Genomic DNA, 16097 nt, shown 5'->3' on the forward strand with positions numbered 1-16097 from the left:
CATCTCTCACTGTATGGGGGCTGATTCAGCAAGGTGCTGAGCACCTGTCCCTCCTATTGAAGCCAGTTGGCTGTCATCCCCTTGCAGGACTGATCCCTCAGAAACCAATCCCAGCTCTTCCAGTGCCATAAACTGGCCCAGCGCCAGGGACCATTTCACTGATTTACACCAGATAAGGATCTGCCCCAGCAAGCCACATTCTGCAATCCTTAAACAAATAAAGCTCTCATTGGCTGAGGCCCAGATCCTGCAAGGTGTTTAGATTGATTTCAATGGGACGTAGGGACCTAATTACCTCAGAGGATTTGGACCATAGTCCAAAGCTCCTGTTGCATAAGGACTCCAGAACTTGGCCCAAAGCTCAGACAGAAATGTAAACATTGTACTTTTTGTTTGACATAGAAATACACAGAGCCAATCAGTATCCCATGCAGACCAACCAGGAAATGAGGGGGAAAGTATTCCTATAGGAGGCTCAGAAGCATGAGGGACATGTTAGATTTGACAAGGGGATGGGCTAATCTTGTCCCATGGTGGCTATTTTCTGTGAAACACAAGAACAAAATTAAAACAGGAAAATCCACTGCATTTTATGCAGCATCCTTTCCATCTTCCTGCTTTAAGGCCATGTTCCATTACCCACTGAAGACTTTTCATTGGGCATTGGATGGAGCCTTTAAAAGAGCAGAATCTTAGCACGCTATTACAAGATGCCGGAAAGAGAATCTGAGTTTTGATCATGGTTGGGATCAGGCTTGGGAGTTTGCCAAAGATCCAGCTGAGCTTCCTTAAGTATGACCAGAGAATCTGGCAAGCCCTCTTTGAAAAGGTCTGTGAAAAAGCCATCTTCTCAGTGAGGCAGTGTAGTCTAGTGGTTAGAGAAGCAAGCGCTTGTAGGTAAAGCCAGTTGGAAAATGAAATTTTCATCTTGTGGGAAATTGTGATATTTTGAAATTTGTTTTTGTTCCAGCTCAGGACAAAAAGTCAAAAATATTAAAATATTTTGTGGAACAAAATATTCCAAAATATTTCAGTTTGAAAACACAGAATGAACCTTATTGAAACAAAATGTTTCAACAATGTTGAAACACTATAGTATGATATAAAAAATTAAACAAAATAAATAATAAATATAATGTAGAAGTCCAAACCAAATGGAATAGTTGGAACAAAATGAAGTGATAAAGTCAGAACCAAATACTCCATTTTGATTTTAAATCATTTTGGAACTTTTCCATCAAAAATTTTGTCGTAAATCAACACATTCCCGCAAAACATTTGAGTTTAGAGAAAACAGCATTTTGGGATGGAAAAATTGTGGCAACAATTTTTTTTGCCAGCTCTACTTGTGAGTCACTGAAATCTCCTGGATTCATTCCCTGATTCACACTTTGACCATGAGGCATCAGTCTATCGTGGTGCTTTGAGATCCTCAGACATCAGCTATTACGGGAGTGCATAGGATTGTAATAATATGAGTTCCCTTACCGATTCTTCGCACAGCATTGAACATGTGTGTGCTGGTTATTTACTCTGACAGTTGATATTAGATGTTTGAAGTTTTTTTATCTTTGCTATATTATATAAATCTGGGCCCAGATTCTGAATTCAGTTACCCTGGTGTTAATGTGCAGTACAGTCTGCCTTTAGTGGCGCTCATCCTGTTTTACACTGGTGTAATTTAGATCAGCATCTGGCTCTTTGTGAGCTGAAATAAAATAAAATATAAAAATAACCTATAAAAGTAAAACTTCAGAGAGGGCCCAATCCTGCTGTCTTTACTCAGGCAAAACATCCACTGAAATCAATGGCAGATGAACCTCTCCGTTACATCAGTGCAACATTCCAGGAGAATCTGAGCCCTGAAAGTTTTGACCTCAACCTAGTGAGGTCAGTGGAAGAGTTTCACCAGTGATTAATTTGCTTCAGAACAGCAGGCTGCACTACAGCTGGTGTGGAGCACTTCTTGCCGAATCTGTCTGCTAGCATCCCCAAGGCACCAGAATCCATCACAGCATACAGTAACTGCCCTGAAGAGTGAAAAGGAAATGGCAGACAATATGTTTGCTGAACAGTAGTGCTCGGCTGTGGGGTCTGTGACCAGCACATGCTCTGGAGAACTGAGATGGCCAGGGGGGCCATGTGGTCCATGTGTCATGGTTAAGCCATCGCTGAAATTGACTAGGGCTGCCCAGAGGATTCAGGGGGCCTGGGGTCTTCAGCTGCGAGGCCTCCCCACTGCCGAATTGCCGCCGAAGACCTGGCACTTTGGTGGCAGGTCCTGAGGCGGAAGGACCCCCCTGCTGTGGGTCTCCGGGGCACTTCGGAGGTGGGTCCCAGGGCAGAAGGACACCCCCACCACTGAATTGCCACCAAAGACCTGGAGCGGAAGAAGCTCCGGGGCCCCAGGCCCCACAAGAGTTTTCTGGGGCCCCCGGAGCGAGTGAAGAACCCGCTCTAGGGGCCCCGAAAAACTCTCATGGGGGCCCCTGCAGGGCCCAGGGCCTGGGGCAAATTGCCCCATTTGCCCCCCCCCGCCCTCCCCGAGCAGCCCTGAAATTGACCCAGCACTGCAGTTGTTTTCTGAGTTGCATGTGGGGACGATGTCGACACTTTGCATTTTTTGGAAGAGCTCTGCCTGTTTGATGCCAGCTAAGATTTTTCCGGCACGTGTCAACTTTTGCAGCTGTCAGCTGGGATGCTGGAAATGTGAACAGCGACCTGTATTTTTATGTATAGCAATCACTAAAAACAACTCTGGAGGTCTTCTTAAGACTGTGTGCACGTGAGTGGATGGATGGGGATGCGTGTGTGTGTCGTGAGTGTGTCATTGTGTTGGTGGATGTTGAGTGTTGCTCAGTGTTTAGGGAGATGGGGCCCTCACTATGTGTTTGTGGTTAGTGGCTGTGAGATAGCACATGCGTGCTGAATGTCTGTGTGGGTATGTTTCTGTGTCGGTGTGGGGAATATGAGTGTATCTGTTTCAAATGTTGCTCAGTGCATGAGCATGTGGTGAATGTGTCTAGGGGGAAGGGAGGAATGTGTGTAGTGTTGTGGCAACATGAGTGTGAGTTTGTGAAGGAACACCTCTGCCCCCGGGAAATAGCGCATGGCATTTCTCTTCCTTTACCTATGCTCCCTCCAGAACCCACGGCACTTTGGTGTCTTGGCCAGATTCCACCTAGAGCAGTAATTGCATTGGACCTAATCCTGCAGCCCTCTGCTAAGGCAAACGCTTATTTTCTTCAGTGGGAATTTTGCTCGAGTTCCATTCCATTTCTACAATTGCTGCTGCTGCAGTGTCTCCGGCCGATGGAAAACAAGAGAGCCCAGACCATGGGAAGCAATTCCATTGTAAATTGTACAGTGCAGGAGCAGCTGTGATTGAGCAGCCAGAGGGCAGGGATGGGAGACGGGAGAGCTGATTTATACATGCTTGCTGGGTGACTGTGGGCGTGTCACTCCGCCTTTCTATGTCTCAGTTTCAGGGCGAGTGCGAGGATGTTTTGTGCCCTAGGTGAAACTTCCACCTTGTGCCCCCTCCAGCCCTGTGGCAGCTCTCCGCACTCCCCCCAGGCATCCTCCCCCGCAGCAGCTCCCTCCCTCTGCCCTGAGGGGCCCCCCCACGGCAGCTCCCCCAGTCCCAGGGAGCTGTGCGGCAGCTCCCCGCCCCAGCTCACCTCTGCTCCGCCTCCTCCCCGAGCACGCCATCGCCGCTCCACTTCTCCCGCCTCCCAGGCTTGTGGCGCCAATCAGCTGTTTGGCGCCGCAAGCCTGGGAGGGAGAGAAGCAGAGTGGGGTGGCATGCTCAGGGGAGGAGGCGGAGCAGAGGTGAGCTGGGGCGGGGAGCAGTTCCGCTGAGTGCTGCACCCCCCTTACTTGCTGCAGGCTCCACTCCCCGCGCCCCCCTGCCCCAGGTCTCTCCACCTAAATACCGATGACCTGAAATGCCGCCCCCCAAATGCTAGTGCTCTAGGCGACCACCTACGTCGCCTAATGGGTTGCATCAGCCCTGCTCAGTTTCCCCCTCTGTAAAATTGGGGTATTGATATGGACCTTTTGTGGGGTCCCTTGAGAGTTACAGATACAGAAAAGCAGATTATTATTATGAGAGTCATTAGGGATGTGGAATGGTTTTGTTTTCTTAGCAACCTTGCAGGTGAATGGTGCCGAGTATTTGGATTTGGGTTATGGCAGCGGTTCTCAGCCTAGTGTACAGGTGACCCCTTGTACATAGCAAGCCTCCGAGTGCGACCCCCCCTTATCAATTAAAAACAAATTTCTGTATATTTAACACCATTATAAATGCTGGTGGCAAAGCGGGGTTTGGGGTGGAGGCTGACAGCTCGCGACCCCCTCATGTAATAACCTCGCAACCCCCTGAGGGGTTCCGACCCCCAGTTTGAGAACCTCTGGGTCACGGGGATGTCAGTGGTTATGGCAGACCCACACTTCTCTCTGCTGCAGATTTAAAATGGAGGAAGAGAAGTGAGTGTGAAGGGGAGCAAACACAAACACTCCTGGTTCAAACAAGCTTCTCTTCCCCTAGATGACGACGACATTGATTTGGGTTTTCTGTCCATGACCCACTGCTGTTCCCCACCGAGCCTGGAGTTTTTCATCTCTCCCACTTGCTTTTCCCTTTGTTTACTCGCATCCTTTTCCTTTTAACAGTGACAAACAGGAACATGATTTCAGAGGCAGGGCAGGTAAGAAAGTTCTGTGAGAGCTCTGGGTCCGGGGGAGGGTGTTGTCTTATTTTCTTATTTTCTTCAGTGGGAAATATGTGCAGTGATTTGGCTGCCAGGGCAGGGCTTGGTGCCATTTTGTAACAGTTTCAGAAGTAAAAGCACCCCAGGCTGGGATAGCACGTTTTTCAGCTGTGGAACTCAGGCCTTGGTCTTCTCTAACAAGGCGTCGAACTCTCAATGATTTCAGAGGCAACAGGGCACCTTAAGACCTTTGAGGAGGGATGTCCTGGGGCCAGAAACTGAGCAGTATTCAAACCGGGGTTGGGCATTTTTAAGGGTAACGAGAATAACCAGAGCTAGACTAGTTTATGCTGACACAAATTGTGGAAGGGATATTAGACCTTATGCTTTAAGCCAATTGTTAATGACTAGAGATTAGGAGATTTCCTGCACCCGGGCGCTGGCCACTGTCAGAGGCTGCTGGAGAGGATGGACCAGAGTTCTGATCCAATCTGGCGATCCCTATGTTCCTAGCATGGACAGCACCAGGGTAAGCCTCCCGGTACTGTCTCTCCAACATTCCTCGACCCCGGCCTGCAGGAACTTCCTCTAGGAGCAAGATGCTGGCTTGTTTTCCATGCTTTGGGTCCATTAATCTGCTGGGCCTGAGAGGCCGGCAGACCTTGATTAGAATGAACTTGCTGCTAGTCAAGGCCAGAGGGCTTCCTTCTCAGCTGGGGATCAGCAGTCTTGTTTGTTTTGTCTGTGATCCAGGCTAGGACAATCATGCCATGTGTGAAGGTAACTTGTGAGTGTGGTTCTGCTAGGCCAGAAAAAGAATGATCGGGCCACAGTAGTCAGGGAAACTACGGCGGAAAATTGCAATCAGGAACCATTTGCAACTAGCACATTAGCTAGCCTGGTATAGCTCTGCCCCTTCTGGGATCAGGATCTGAGCACGTGCTGCTGAAAAGAGATTCACGCATCCTCTGGGTCTGTAAAATAAATATAGCCTGATTCTCTCTGGCCCTGCCCAGGTGCAGTCACATACTCCAGCTCCAAGTGGGAACACGGTGCTACCGAAGCAGAATGCCGGCAGGTTGCACTGGTGACAAACTCAAAGCAACAGAAAATCTGGCCCTTACTGGTGAGGCATGAAGCACATGTCTCACAAGGCATGTGGCGATTGCTTCTGAGTTTGAAATCGCTCGAGGTTAGCGGGACAGTCACCTCAGGAGAAGGCTAGAAACCTTAGGGGTGGGAAATGCTTGAGGCTAGAAACACAGTCAAGCACTGTCCTAAGCAGCATCCTAGCCTTAAATTATGGGATTGACACCTAAATTATGTGACAGACCCCCTGTGGGATAGTGGTGCAGCATTCTCCCTTAAACCTTGACTCCACCCCTCACCTCATACAGGAAATTCGTACCATAGTCTGTTTTCAAGAGAATCTGCTATTACATTTCGTTTATTTTACGCTGCCCAAATTTTAACCCTTCAATCTGATGCAGATTTTTATATTGATGGGGCCCGATCCAAGTCCCATCGACCTGACAGGGGGATGCCCGTGCACAGTTTGGCCAGTGTTGGTACAATCAGTGACTTGCAAGAAAGCATTTTGTGTGGACAAAAGCATAATCCATGGCAATCAAGGGCAACAGGAATGTAAAATAGTTGCCATTAACAGAAGGCCTCACTAAAACCCCTGTGGCGTCAGGTCTCATTTATTTGTACAGTACTTTAATACTACTATTTCTGTAAAGCCATCTCTCTGAGAATCAAATTTTATTTCATTTTAAAAACACTCACTTTCATTAATTAAGCCTCTCAGCACTCCCATATGGTGGAAATTATACCTGTGTAACAGAAGGGTAAACTGAGTCACAGAGCTGTTTAGGAAATAATCTACAGCCCCATAGTAAGTCAGTGTCGGGAATCCCCATTCTGAGGTTCTCAAGCTGGATGTTGTGAACCGGTGACGGGGGCGTGACCACCTGACCCTTCCCAGCTAGATGGAGAGGGGGAGGGAGAGGGTCCCAGAATGGAAAAGGTCGAGCAATCTAGACAGCAGATCACGCTTTCTCTGGCAAGGCACTCTTTTGTCTTTGGCTCTTAAGTAACTGGAAAGACCCACACATCCAGCAGCTGTGACAGAGTTTGCTTAGTTCACTTTCTGCCTTGATTGTGGCTGTCTTACAATTGAGAGAGTGTTTGTTTGTTTTTAAGTATTATTTAAAACTGGATCAAATCTGGACCTGCCTTAGAATTTCATGGCCATCACTATGCTGCCCATCATGGCAAATCAAAACTTCTTGCAAAAGCAGGGATAAACTCAGAGACTCATGCTGCAAAACAGCCGGCTGCTACCTCAGCTGGAGGAGAAGCTTGCCTAGCTAGTAGCAGTATAAGGCCTGAGCACATTTGAGCAGTCCTGATTCCATCCAGTAGAGGGCAGTGGTGCTTTTAGTCACACCACCAGTTCTGTTTTATTCCACCTCAATCCATTGCTGATGAAACCAATATGACTAAAGTAAAAATCACAGGGAGAACTGTTTCTTTGTAACCAATTCCCTCTAGTGAATCCGAATAGAAGAGGATTTATCTAGCACCAAGAGCAAGGAAATAGGAATCAGGTGGTTTAGTCCTGGCTCTCCCAATGACTCACTCAGTGATCTGAGCCTTAGCTTAGCTGCTCCGTGCCATAGTTCATCCAGCAGTGAAATACGTTTAGTTCCAACACCCCACATAGGGACAAGCTGCATTAAATTCATTACAGTTTGTAAAGCACTGGGAGATCCTCCTACGAAAAGTGCTATATAAGTGCAAAACATTATTCTGAATATTAGTGCATATAAATCTGTTACTAGCGGTGCAATGTGTTAAGCTCTGAATTGCCCAGAGAGAACACAAAACAAATTGGCTTGCACGTGAGGGCCAAGGTAGGTGGCTTCTGGCCCAGCTGACTTTCCTGGGCAGTGGAGTGCAGAAAGGTGACCATACGGGCCGTTTCTGCCAAGGCCAATGGATTGTGGGACAGCAGTGGAAGGACCACTACCACTGGTTGTATTACCCTGGAAATGGGATGTGTCTACGCTGCCACTTAATCACTGGAGCTAACACCAATAGGGACTTACCTTGACTTGTAATCAGGATAACTTGCAACAGTGCATGGCCAATGAAACATTGATTGCAGCAAATGCATATTTGCAAGTGTATTTCCCCCAACAGAAGAACACAGCTACCTGTGGGTCTCTGTATTATTATTATAATTTTATTATTATTTATTTGTATTATCGTAGCACTTAGGAGCTCCTGTCCTAGAATTAGACAGACTGTGACTCGAAGAGTTTGCAATCTAAGTAGACATGAGACACCAGATAAATAGAGACAAACCAAGAGGGTAGTACAGGGGAACAGTGAGACAATATTGGTCAGCATGACAGGCAGCGGTCTCAGCACACAAGCAGCCTCGCCATTGTCAAGTATTTTGTAAGCCTCCTGGCAAAGCAGAGTTTTGAGAAGGGATATGAAGGAGGAGGAGGAGGAGTTAGTTTTGCAGATGTTTCCAAGGGAGCTTTCCCCAAACACGAGGGGCAGGATGGGAGAAAGTGTGAAGAGGCTTGTTAGAAAACTTAACAAGTGGGCCCTGGAGGCTGGCGTCATGGGCTGGCTGGAGGTGGGAATCGACCTTTTGAGACTGAGGTGAGTGAGAGAAGATGGCTAGGGTGGGGATAGCGTGAAGGGCCTTGAAAGTGAAAACAAGTCGAACAGAGGACCCTGGAGTTTTGGGTGTGCTAATAGATGGCGCAGCTAAAGGCTGAGATTTAAAGCTTGCTAGATTACAAGGCTATTTTAAACATAAATTATTCCTTTGTGGAGACTGGCTTGGAAGTGCTGCATGGCCGTGCAGGAGACCTTGATTTGATTACTAGCCTCTCTCACTCCAGCTGCCGTCATGCTGTCACTGTCTCTCCCTCTCAAGCTGCTGAGACACTTGGAGAAATATGTTCTGCTACTCCCACACAGCCCTACTGTCTGAGACGGTGTTTTCAGCACAGCCCAGGGAAAGACATTGACACCGACGCTGGCAGTTCACTGGGAAAAAATCAGCAGTGGAGGACACATTTGCAGCTGGAGTTTGTCCTCAGAACATCAGCATCCAAAAAAACCAGCCCCATGCAGCCAGAGTATCAACACTGCAGTGTCTGAGAATGTAGGCCGGGCACCCTGAAGGTTGCTAAAAAAGTCAACAACATGTACAAGTTGCTGGCAGGGGACAGATGGCGGAGCAGGGAATGCTGCACATGCGAGGGTGCTGCACGCAAGACAGGAGCATGCCCTGTTTTGATGAGTGGCTTGTTTGTGCAATTGCTACAGGGGAAGCGGTGGGAAGGAAGCTGTGCGAAGGTGCTGAAACTGCTGCCCGAGGTAAACATGTGATACACTTAGCTGACGATGGTGCCAAACCCAGAAAACTGTAGACGTGAGAAGAGGAAAAATGGAACACGGCTGCATCAAAATCCTGCCATGTGGATTGATCAGCTTAGTTTGTTACAGAACTTTAAAGAGTATCTGGATTGGCCATTCAGCGGTTGGCAAGGATGAAACACTCCAGCACAATGCACGCTGCAATTTGGGGAGTGGGCTCAGCCAACATCTCTCAGCCACAGGGCTTCAATACAGCAAAGCATTTATGTGTGTGCTTAAACCCCTTGGCTTCAATGCCGCTTTAAACATGTGCTTAAAGGCAAATATGGCTGTGTGCTTTCCTGAACAAGGATGGATTTAAGCACATGCTTAAGGGTTTTGCTGAATCAGGGCCTACAGCTTTACAGGGACCTTTAAACTGACTTCATTATACACTTACAACATGCCCATGCTGTTCTCTACCAGCTGCATTACACAACCAGCTGTATCTTTTGATAGCAGTTAATTTAAATCTCATGTTTCAAATTCAGACCACAGCTGCTGCTCTTAAAGGGCTACTGTCAAGTTAAAAATCAGACAGTGTATTTTGGGGGGAAATATTACTAATAGGTTAGATTGTTAAAACCAAAAGACTATCTTTAATCTAATTTACTTTTCATTATTCGTGCAGTTTATCCCTTTCTTGCATTTCACTCAGTTTTGACAATGGAAATCGCTTAGTCAATTCTACTTTTCTTTCTAAATTGCTTTTGCTTTCTGGCTCCTCGTGTACCAGAGCAATGATGCAAGGTTTGGATTGCCAACACCAGATTGGAATGTTTAAATTCAATCAAACAGCTGTTTTCAGTTACATTAAAATATATCTATTAATAGGAAGTTCTGTAAAACCTGTAAAAAATTTATTTTACAAAACCTACATTTTGGGCCTAACCCCTCCCCCCACTTCCGATAATCTCCCTTTAATTTCAACAAGCCCGCTAGGCCCTAACCCTACCAACACTTAGCCTCCTAGTAGCCAGCTGAAATCAAGTTACACATGGAGTTACACATATACAGCCCTTTATTAAATGTGATACTAAACTATTGCATGGAATTTGCTTGTACTACATTTGAGGCTTTAAGGAAACAAAAAATAAAATTGTTCTTCCCATGGCTTTTTAACACATTACAGCCTTTTGATGGTCGTTCTCAGTGCTTATTGCCAGGGTCTATACATTATACAATGTAGTAATCACATGGTGTAAATGATTTTCAATTCAAAATCCAAATACGCTCTGCACTTATCAGAATGGTGAATCAAGCTTATATGAAAGAGGGTCACCAGTGCCATAAAATAGGATGTGAAAAGACCACTGATTTGATAATTTGGGGGTGGGGAGGCAAAATCATGCTGGAGTTGCCAAGGCATTTACTGTATATGTGTGGGGACAGATGAGCTGATTTAAACATGAGGCCTCCTTCACTATAATACAGGGAAAAAGAACAAGAGTACTTGTGGCACCTTAGAGACTAACAAATTTATTTCTGCATGAGCTTTCGTGAGCTACAGCTCACTTCTCCAGATGCACAGAAAGGAACACACAGACAGGAGCTATTTATACATACAGAGAACAGGAAAAGATGGAAGTATGCATACCAACAGGAAGAGTCTAATCAATTGAGATGAGCTATACAGGGAGGGTCTCAGTAGTTGAGGAATTGCTGCCACATGATCAAATGACATGGGCAATTAAAATCTCTTGCATGGGGGACAGGCCATTGTGTCCAGCCCTGATAAACACGTTCCTGCAGCCCACGAACATGACAGCTCAGGGGTTTGTGCATTGGCCTGTTAAGTCCAGGGTTGTGAGTTCAATCCTTGAGGGGACCATTGAGGGAACTGGGGTAAAAAAATCTGTCTGGGGATTAGTCCTGCTTTGAGCAGGGGCTTGGACTAGATCCCTCCTGAGGGACCTTCCAACCCTGAGATTCTATGATTCTCTACCCCAGTGGGGGCCCAGGCCTGACGTGACCCCCACAGCCAGTGACACACACACACACCCCCTCCCGCTGCTCTGGGCAGCTGCTTTGCAGCCTGGCTGGGCTCCAGCCCCTGCTCAGCTGGGCGGGGAGGTGCTGCCCGGCCGGGGAGGGAGCAGCCGCGTCACCACCCCAGCCCGGGGCGGATTTGCAGCGCGATCCTCCCACTTCCCGCACGCGATCATCCCTCGACCGCCCGGGCCGGGAGGCGGCTCCGGGCAGCCCGCAGCAGCCGCCGCGCCGGGAAAAGTTTGTTGGCGAGAGTTTGGGGCGCGCCATGGAGGCGCTGCGGTCGGCGGGCCGGGCCATCATCCGGAGCCCCAGCGCCGCCAAGCAGTCCTGGGGCAGCGGCAAGCACAAGAGTGAGTCCCCGGGCGGGAGCGGGGTGCTGAGCCCGGGCGGCGGCTAGTCCCTCCCGCGCCCGGCTGTGCGCTCTGCTGGGCCGGCCCTTGGCACGGGCAGTGCCCGGCTGTGCGCTCTGCCGGGCCGGCCCTTGGCACGGGCAGTGCCCGGCTGTGCGCTCTGCTGGCCCGGCCCCTGGCACGGGGCAGCCGGGAACAGGGTTTGCTTCTCCCCGAGTGACCTGCTTTGCTTTGGGAGCGGTCCCGGGAGCCTCTGCCTGTTGCTGGCCCGCCGAGAGCAGGCAGGGGTGGGAGCCCGCTGGGGTGGGGCTGGTGCCGGCTTCCCCAGGCCGGTTCTCATGCCAGAATGTTGCTGACCTGGGGGACGGTGGGCTTCCCCCCGCACCCCTCCCCGGTTGTACCTGTATCCAGCCTCAGCTCTTCTGTCCAGACATACAATGAAATCTCTCCTCTGCTCCGTCCCTTCTCAGTTAAGCAGAGAAGGCCCAGCCCAGAGCACTCCCGAAAACCCCACTGCACACCTGGGCGGGTGTATTGTTCTGCTCCCTGGCCCTACCCTCTGGGGGAGCAGGTTGGGGCCTGGCTTGTGCTGCCTTCTGGTTTGGCCAGTCCGGAGCCCCGTCTGCAAATGGAAGAGTAGTGAAAATGTTCCTGGCCCACAGCTGAATGAGCAAGTATGAAGAGAAGAATGAGGGGGGATTTGATAGCTGCTTTCAGCTACCTGAAAGGGGGTTCCAAAGAGGATGGATCTAGACTGTTCTCAGTGGTAGCTGATGACAGAACAAGGAGTAATGGTCTCAAGTTGCAGTAGAGGAGGTTTAGGTTGGATATTAGGAAGAACTTTTTCACTAGGAGGGTGGTGAAGCACTGGAATGGGTTACCTAGGGAGGTGGTGGAATCTCCTTCCTTAGAGGTGTTTAAGGTCAGGCTTGACAAAGCCCTGGCTGGGATGATTTAGTTGGGGATTGGTCCTGCTTTGAGCAGGGGGTTGGACTAGATACCTCCTGAGGTCCCTTCCAACCCTGATATTCTATGATTCTAAGTAGGACAATGTAAAGCAGGGTTAATAATTACTTAAAGTCTCCGCAGAGTGAATGAGGCCACTGTGTGTGTTGCTTCTAGTGATTGATAATGAGATGGTGGCTAAGCAAGGAATTCCTCTTCCTTGCGTCTGGAGTTATAGCGCCATCTTTTAGGGATCGCTGCGCTGTCTAGGTGAGGTTATGGGCCTGCTTGGATATCTTGAGCCAATTTAGTGAGTTGCGTCCGCTTACCTGCAAACTCTGCCGAACTCCATAGCTCTGCTGTCAGACTGTTCCTACCAGGGATCGCTGACTTGACTTCCTTTAGGAAGGAATGTATATTTCTCAACCCCCTAAATGAGCCCTTCTCTACCCCAAATCTTGCCTTTTGCAGACCAACCACCCTACTTGCCCTGTGGCTTGACAGCTTTGGGATTGTTGTCCTTGACCGTGGAGTGTCTGGGTTTTCTTTCCTTTTGTGCAAAAGGAAACTCTAAGCAAACAAAAGTTGCTGCATTCCCAGGAGAAGAATGGAGTGTAATGAGACCACACAACGCTCTTGCCTGCTGAGCAATTTACACATCTTAATGTGGTGTGTCATAGTAGACATGCATTAGTCTGTTGGAGGGCAGGCTTAGAGAGAACACATGTGGCCATCCTGGCAGATGTTAGCCCTGAACTCCTCTTAGTCAGTCTGGATTCTTCTTCTCCTTCTTGTCCCATCACTGGTGGATCTCAAAGGGTGCCAGGTTCATGGAAAGGGTTAAAGCTCTGCAGTAGGATTTTTGGCTTTGGTTTAGTTGTACTTTACCCAGAGTCAAATCAGTGGTTAACTTGTAACTTTGGTTTTATTAGCTGACTTAAAAATATGCTACAGCCAGGATGCCAGTTTGAAAAATCAAGCATTGCAGTAAGATTTTTTTTACATTCCATCCAGGTGGGTACTAGATTCTTGAGCTTTGGACGGTAGCTGTAACTTTCATTCATTCAAAGGCTGCTGGGCACCCGCCATGTACACACAGAGCCCTGGTTCCTTTCCCTGCTCCCACACAATAATGAAAGGGTTTGAAGTGGACTTTTTTCCACTTTCATCCCCTTCTTAGTTGTTTTTAGCACTGTTACGATACTCCTGCCTGCCTGGCCTCTCAACCTTGGTGGGATCTCTGACTCCTCTCCCAGCATCTAAACCCTGTGTGTTTTCTCTCTCTCTCTCTCCTCTCTGCTGCAGCTTGGATGGGGGTATGAGATATTAATTTCCTGCCATGGGAGGTATATCCTTCTCCCCATCTCCATCCCTTCAGTGTATCCAGAATGCTGCTCCCAGGATCACCTTGAGCTCCTGTCCCTTGCATCTTTGCGTTGGTTCATTCAGATCAAGCTTCTTGTCTTCACCTTCTAAAGCAGCTGCTCTCTGATCTCATTTCCTCCCATGGGATGTCCCAGCCTCTCTGTTCCACCCAGGATTCTCCGACTGGTTCTTTTGTCTCCTTCACCCACTCCTAACTCCATGTCCCAAGGCTGGGAAGAGCCTCCTGCTCAACACTCTCTAAGAGCTGGTCCGATCCTCCAGGCTGCCTTCTTCCATAAGGCCTAAAGTGCTAGAGTGTGACTGCTCCCCTTCTGGTTCTGACTCACCGTGGTGCATATGCACAGACCTGTCCATTGATAGGATCCTGGACTAACCTGGCATTTTTCCATCTCCCTAAAAGCTCTGTGAAGAAACACATGGGAGGAGATAAGTGGGGTTTTTGCTAAGTGCTCTTGTCAGAGGTGCAGTACCAGCAGGTGTGCAGGAAAGCCCAAGATTCCTGCAGCATACCTAAGTGCACTAATCCAGTTTTAAGAATGAAATATTTTCCTTTGCCAGTTTTCCCTGTGCCAGTAAAAACCCCTAGTGTCTAGAGACTTCACTACATGGTGGCAAGATCAAACTGCTTGATTTTTACTAATCCGCTGAGATTCACTCCAGGTTTTTTTGCCTCTTTTAAGGATTAAGAGGCTGGTATCTCTGGATCTGAAATGACCGCACTGCTGCCGGAGTGCTGTCTCGGCACTCTGCAGGAATCCTAAGCAAGACTTTAACTCTGCGGTAGGTGCTTTGGCACTGGGCTGAAACTTGGTACAGGGTCTGCAGAGCGTGGCGGGGTGGGATTTTTCTGACACGTACCCAGCGAGAGAGTTAAAAAGCAAACCAGATTTTGGTTGTAGACTGAAGCCATTTGGACTCTACTATTAAATTGTCTTAAACAAGCTTGTGAATTGCATGAGAGTGATTGTGTGCTGAGTAAATATGAATGAAAAGCAGGAGTCGCTGTCAATTGGTGCAAAGACATCTGTTGTGTAAATGTAGCGGTGATTCCGGGTAAACGCATACTGACCTCTTGCAGAAAGGACTCTCGGTTACGAGCTTATTTGATTGCATTGGACTTACTAAGGCTTCGAGTGTGTGTGTATGTTATCTAGCTTTAAATTCGCGCCCCCCACCCTCCTGCCCTCAAAATGAAGGTAATGATAAAGCTCTTTTGGAATGGAGACTTGTGAAAATCTAATCTTGGAATTCGTTTGGAGGCCCCAAGATGGAAAAGGTTTCTGGTCTGAACACATCTATTCCCCACACACCTACCACCACTCCCTTCCTTGCTTGCACACTCTGTCTCACGCACACACTCACTCACTCACTCTGAAAACTCTCTCTCTCACTCACAACCGCTACCACCACTCCCTTCCTTGCTCCATCCCTCACTGGCCCTGCTCTCACACTCACACCTACCACCACGCGCACTCTCTCACACTTTTGCTGGAAGCAGCAGTGAGACTAGTAACCCCAAGCCATCATCTCCAGAGGCACATCCAGTGAACTGCAAATGCTCCAGGGAACTGTCACCTTGAAATATTTGCAGATTTCAAGACTGAAGAAAAGTTTCTTCTGTTCTGAGAGTGGCAAATGGGAACAACAGCGAGCCGTGCTTCAGGGGAAGTGGGGGCGGGGGGAACGATGTTCATGCAGACTGTGGCTGGTTTGTGAATTGAAAATGTTTGTTTGAGGTGCCCATGACCTGTGTGCACTCCTGAGATGGGGGAGGAACATCAGAACAAGCCACTCTGCCCATCCCCCTCCCAAACCAAAGCATAAACCACTGAGAGCTTTGCAGCCCCTTTCAGGTCTGCCTCTCTCAACGTTGAGCAACTGCAATTTGATTGTGATTCTTGATCTAAATTCTTTTGCGAGCCATGCACCGTAGATCTAACCAAAGGTGTGCTTGGTACTGTATAATTGACAGTCTCCGCCATCCCGCTGCGCCAGCCGAGGAGGGGTGAGCTGTTGTGAAGGGCTGATCATCCAAGCCAGGGGAGCAGTGGGCACTTCCCGATGTTTTCCCCACCGTGTGGGGAAGCTGGGCTTTTTCTTTTTGCCCCAGGAGATCTTGGGAGTCCTAGTGGGGAAATCCAGGGGAGGGAACAGTTTTGGTGAAGTTGATAGAGAGCAGCGTCATGGCTCCTGCCAATGCTCAGAATGATCCTCGCTCTGATGGTTGCCCCTTCCTGGACTACAAACCATCTTCCTCTCCGAGTAC

The 16097-nt window shown here is 48.5% G+C and overlaps 1 protein-coding gene across 2 annotated transcripts in view; it reads left to right on the top strand.

Moving 5' to 3' along the window:
- Positions 1–11298: 11298 nt before the first annotated feature.
- The window catches only part of LDLRAP1 (low density lipoprotein receptor adaptor protein 1), a 40141-nt gene continuing 35342 nt past the window's right edge, over positions 11299–16097 (top strand). The window contains exon 1 of one of the 2 annotated variants that reach the window (XM_050932254.1): positions 11299–11500. In XM_050932254.1, the coding sequence (XP_050788211.1) occupies positions 11416–11500 (85 nt within the window). In that variant the 5' untranslated portion in view covers positions 11299–11415. The remainder of the gene's footprint in view (positions 11501–16097) is intronic. The other variant, XM_050932253.1, reaches the window with a different exon arrangement.

The sequence above is a fragment of the Gopherus flavomarginatus genome, chromosome 22 (genome assembly GCF_025201925.1).
Source record: "Gopherus flavomarginatus isolate rGopFla2 chromosome 22, rGopFla2.mat.asm, whole genome shotgun sequence".
Lineage (NCBI taxonomy): Eukaryota > Metazoa > Chordata > Testudines > Testudinidae > Gopherus > Gopherus flavomarginatus.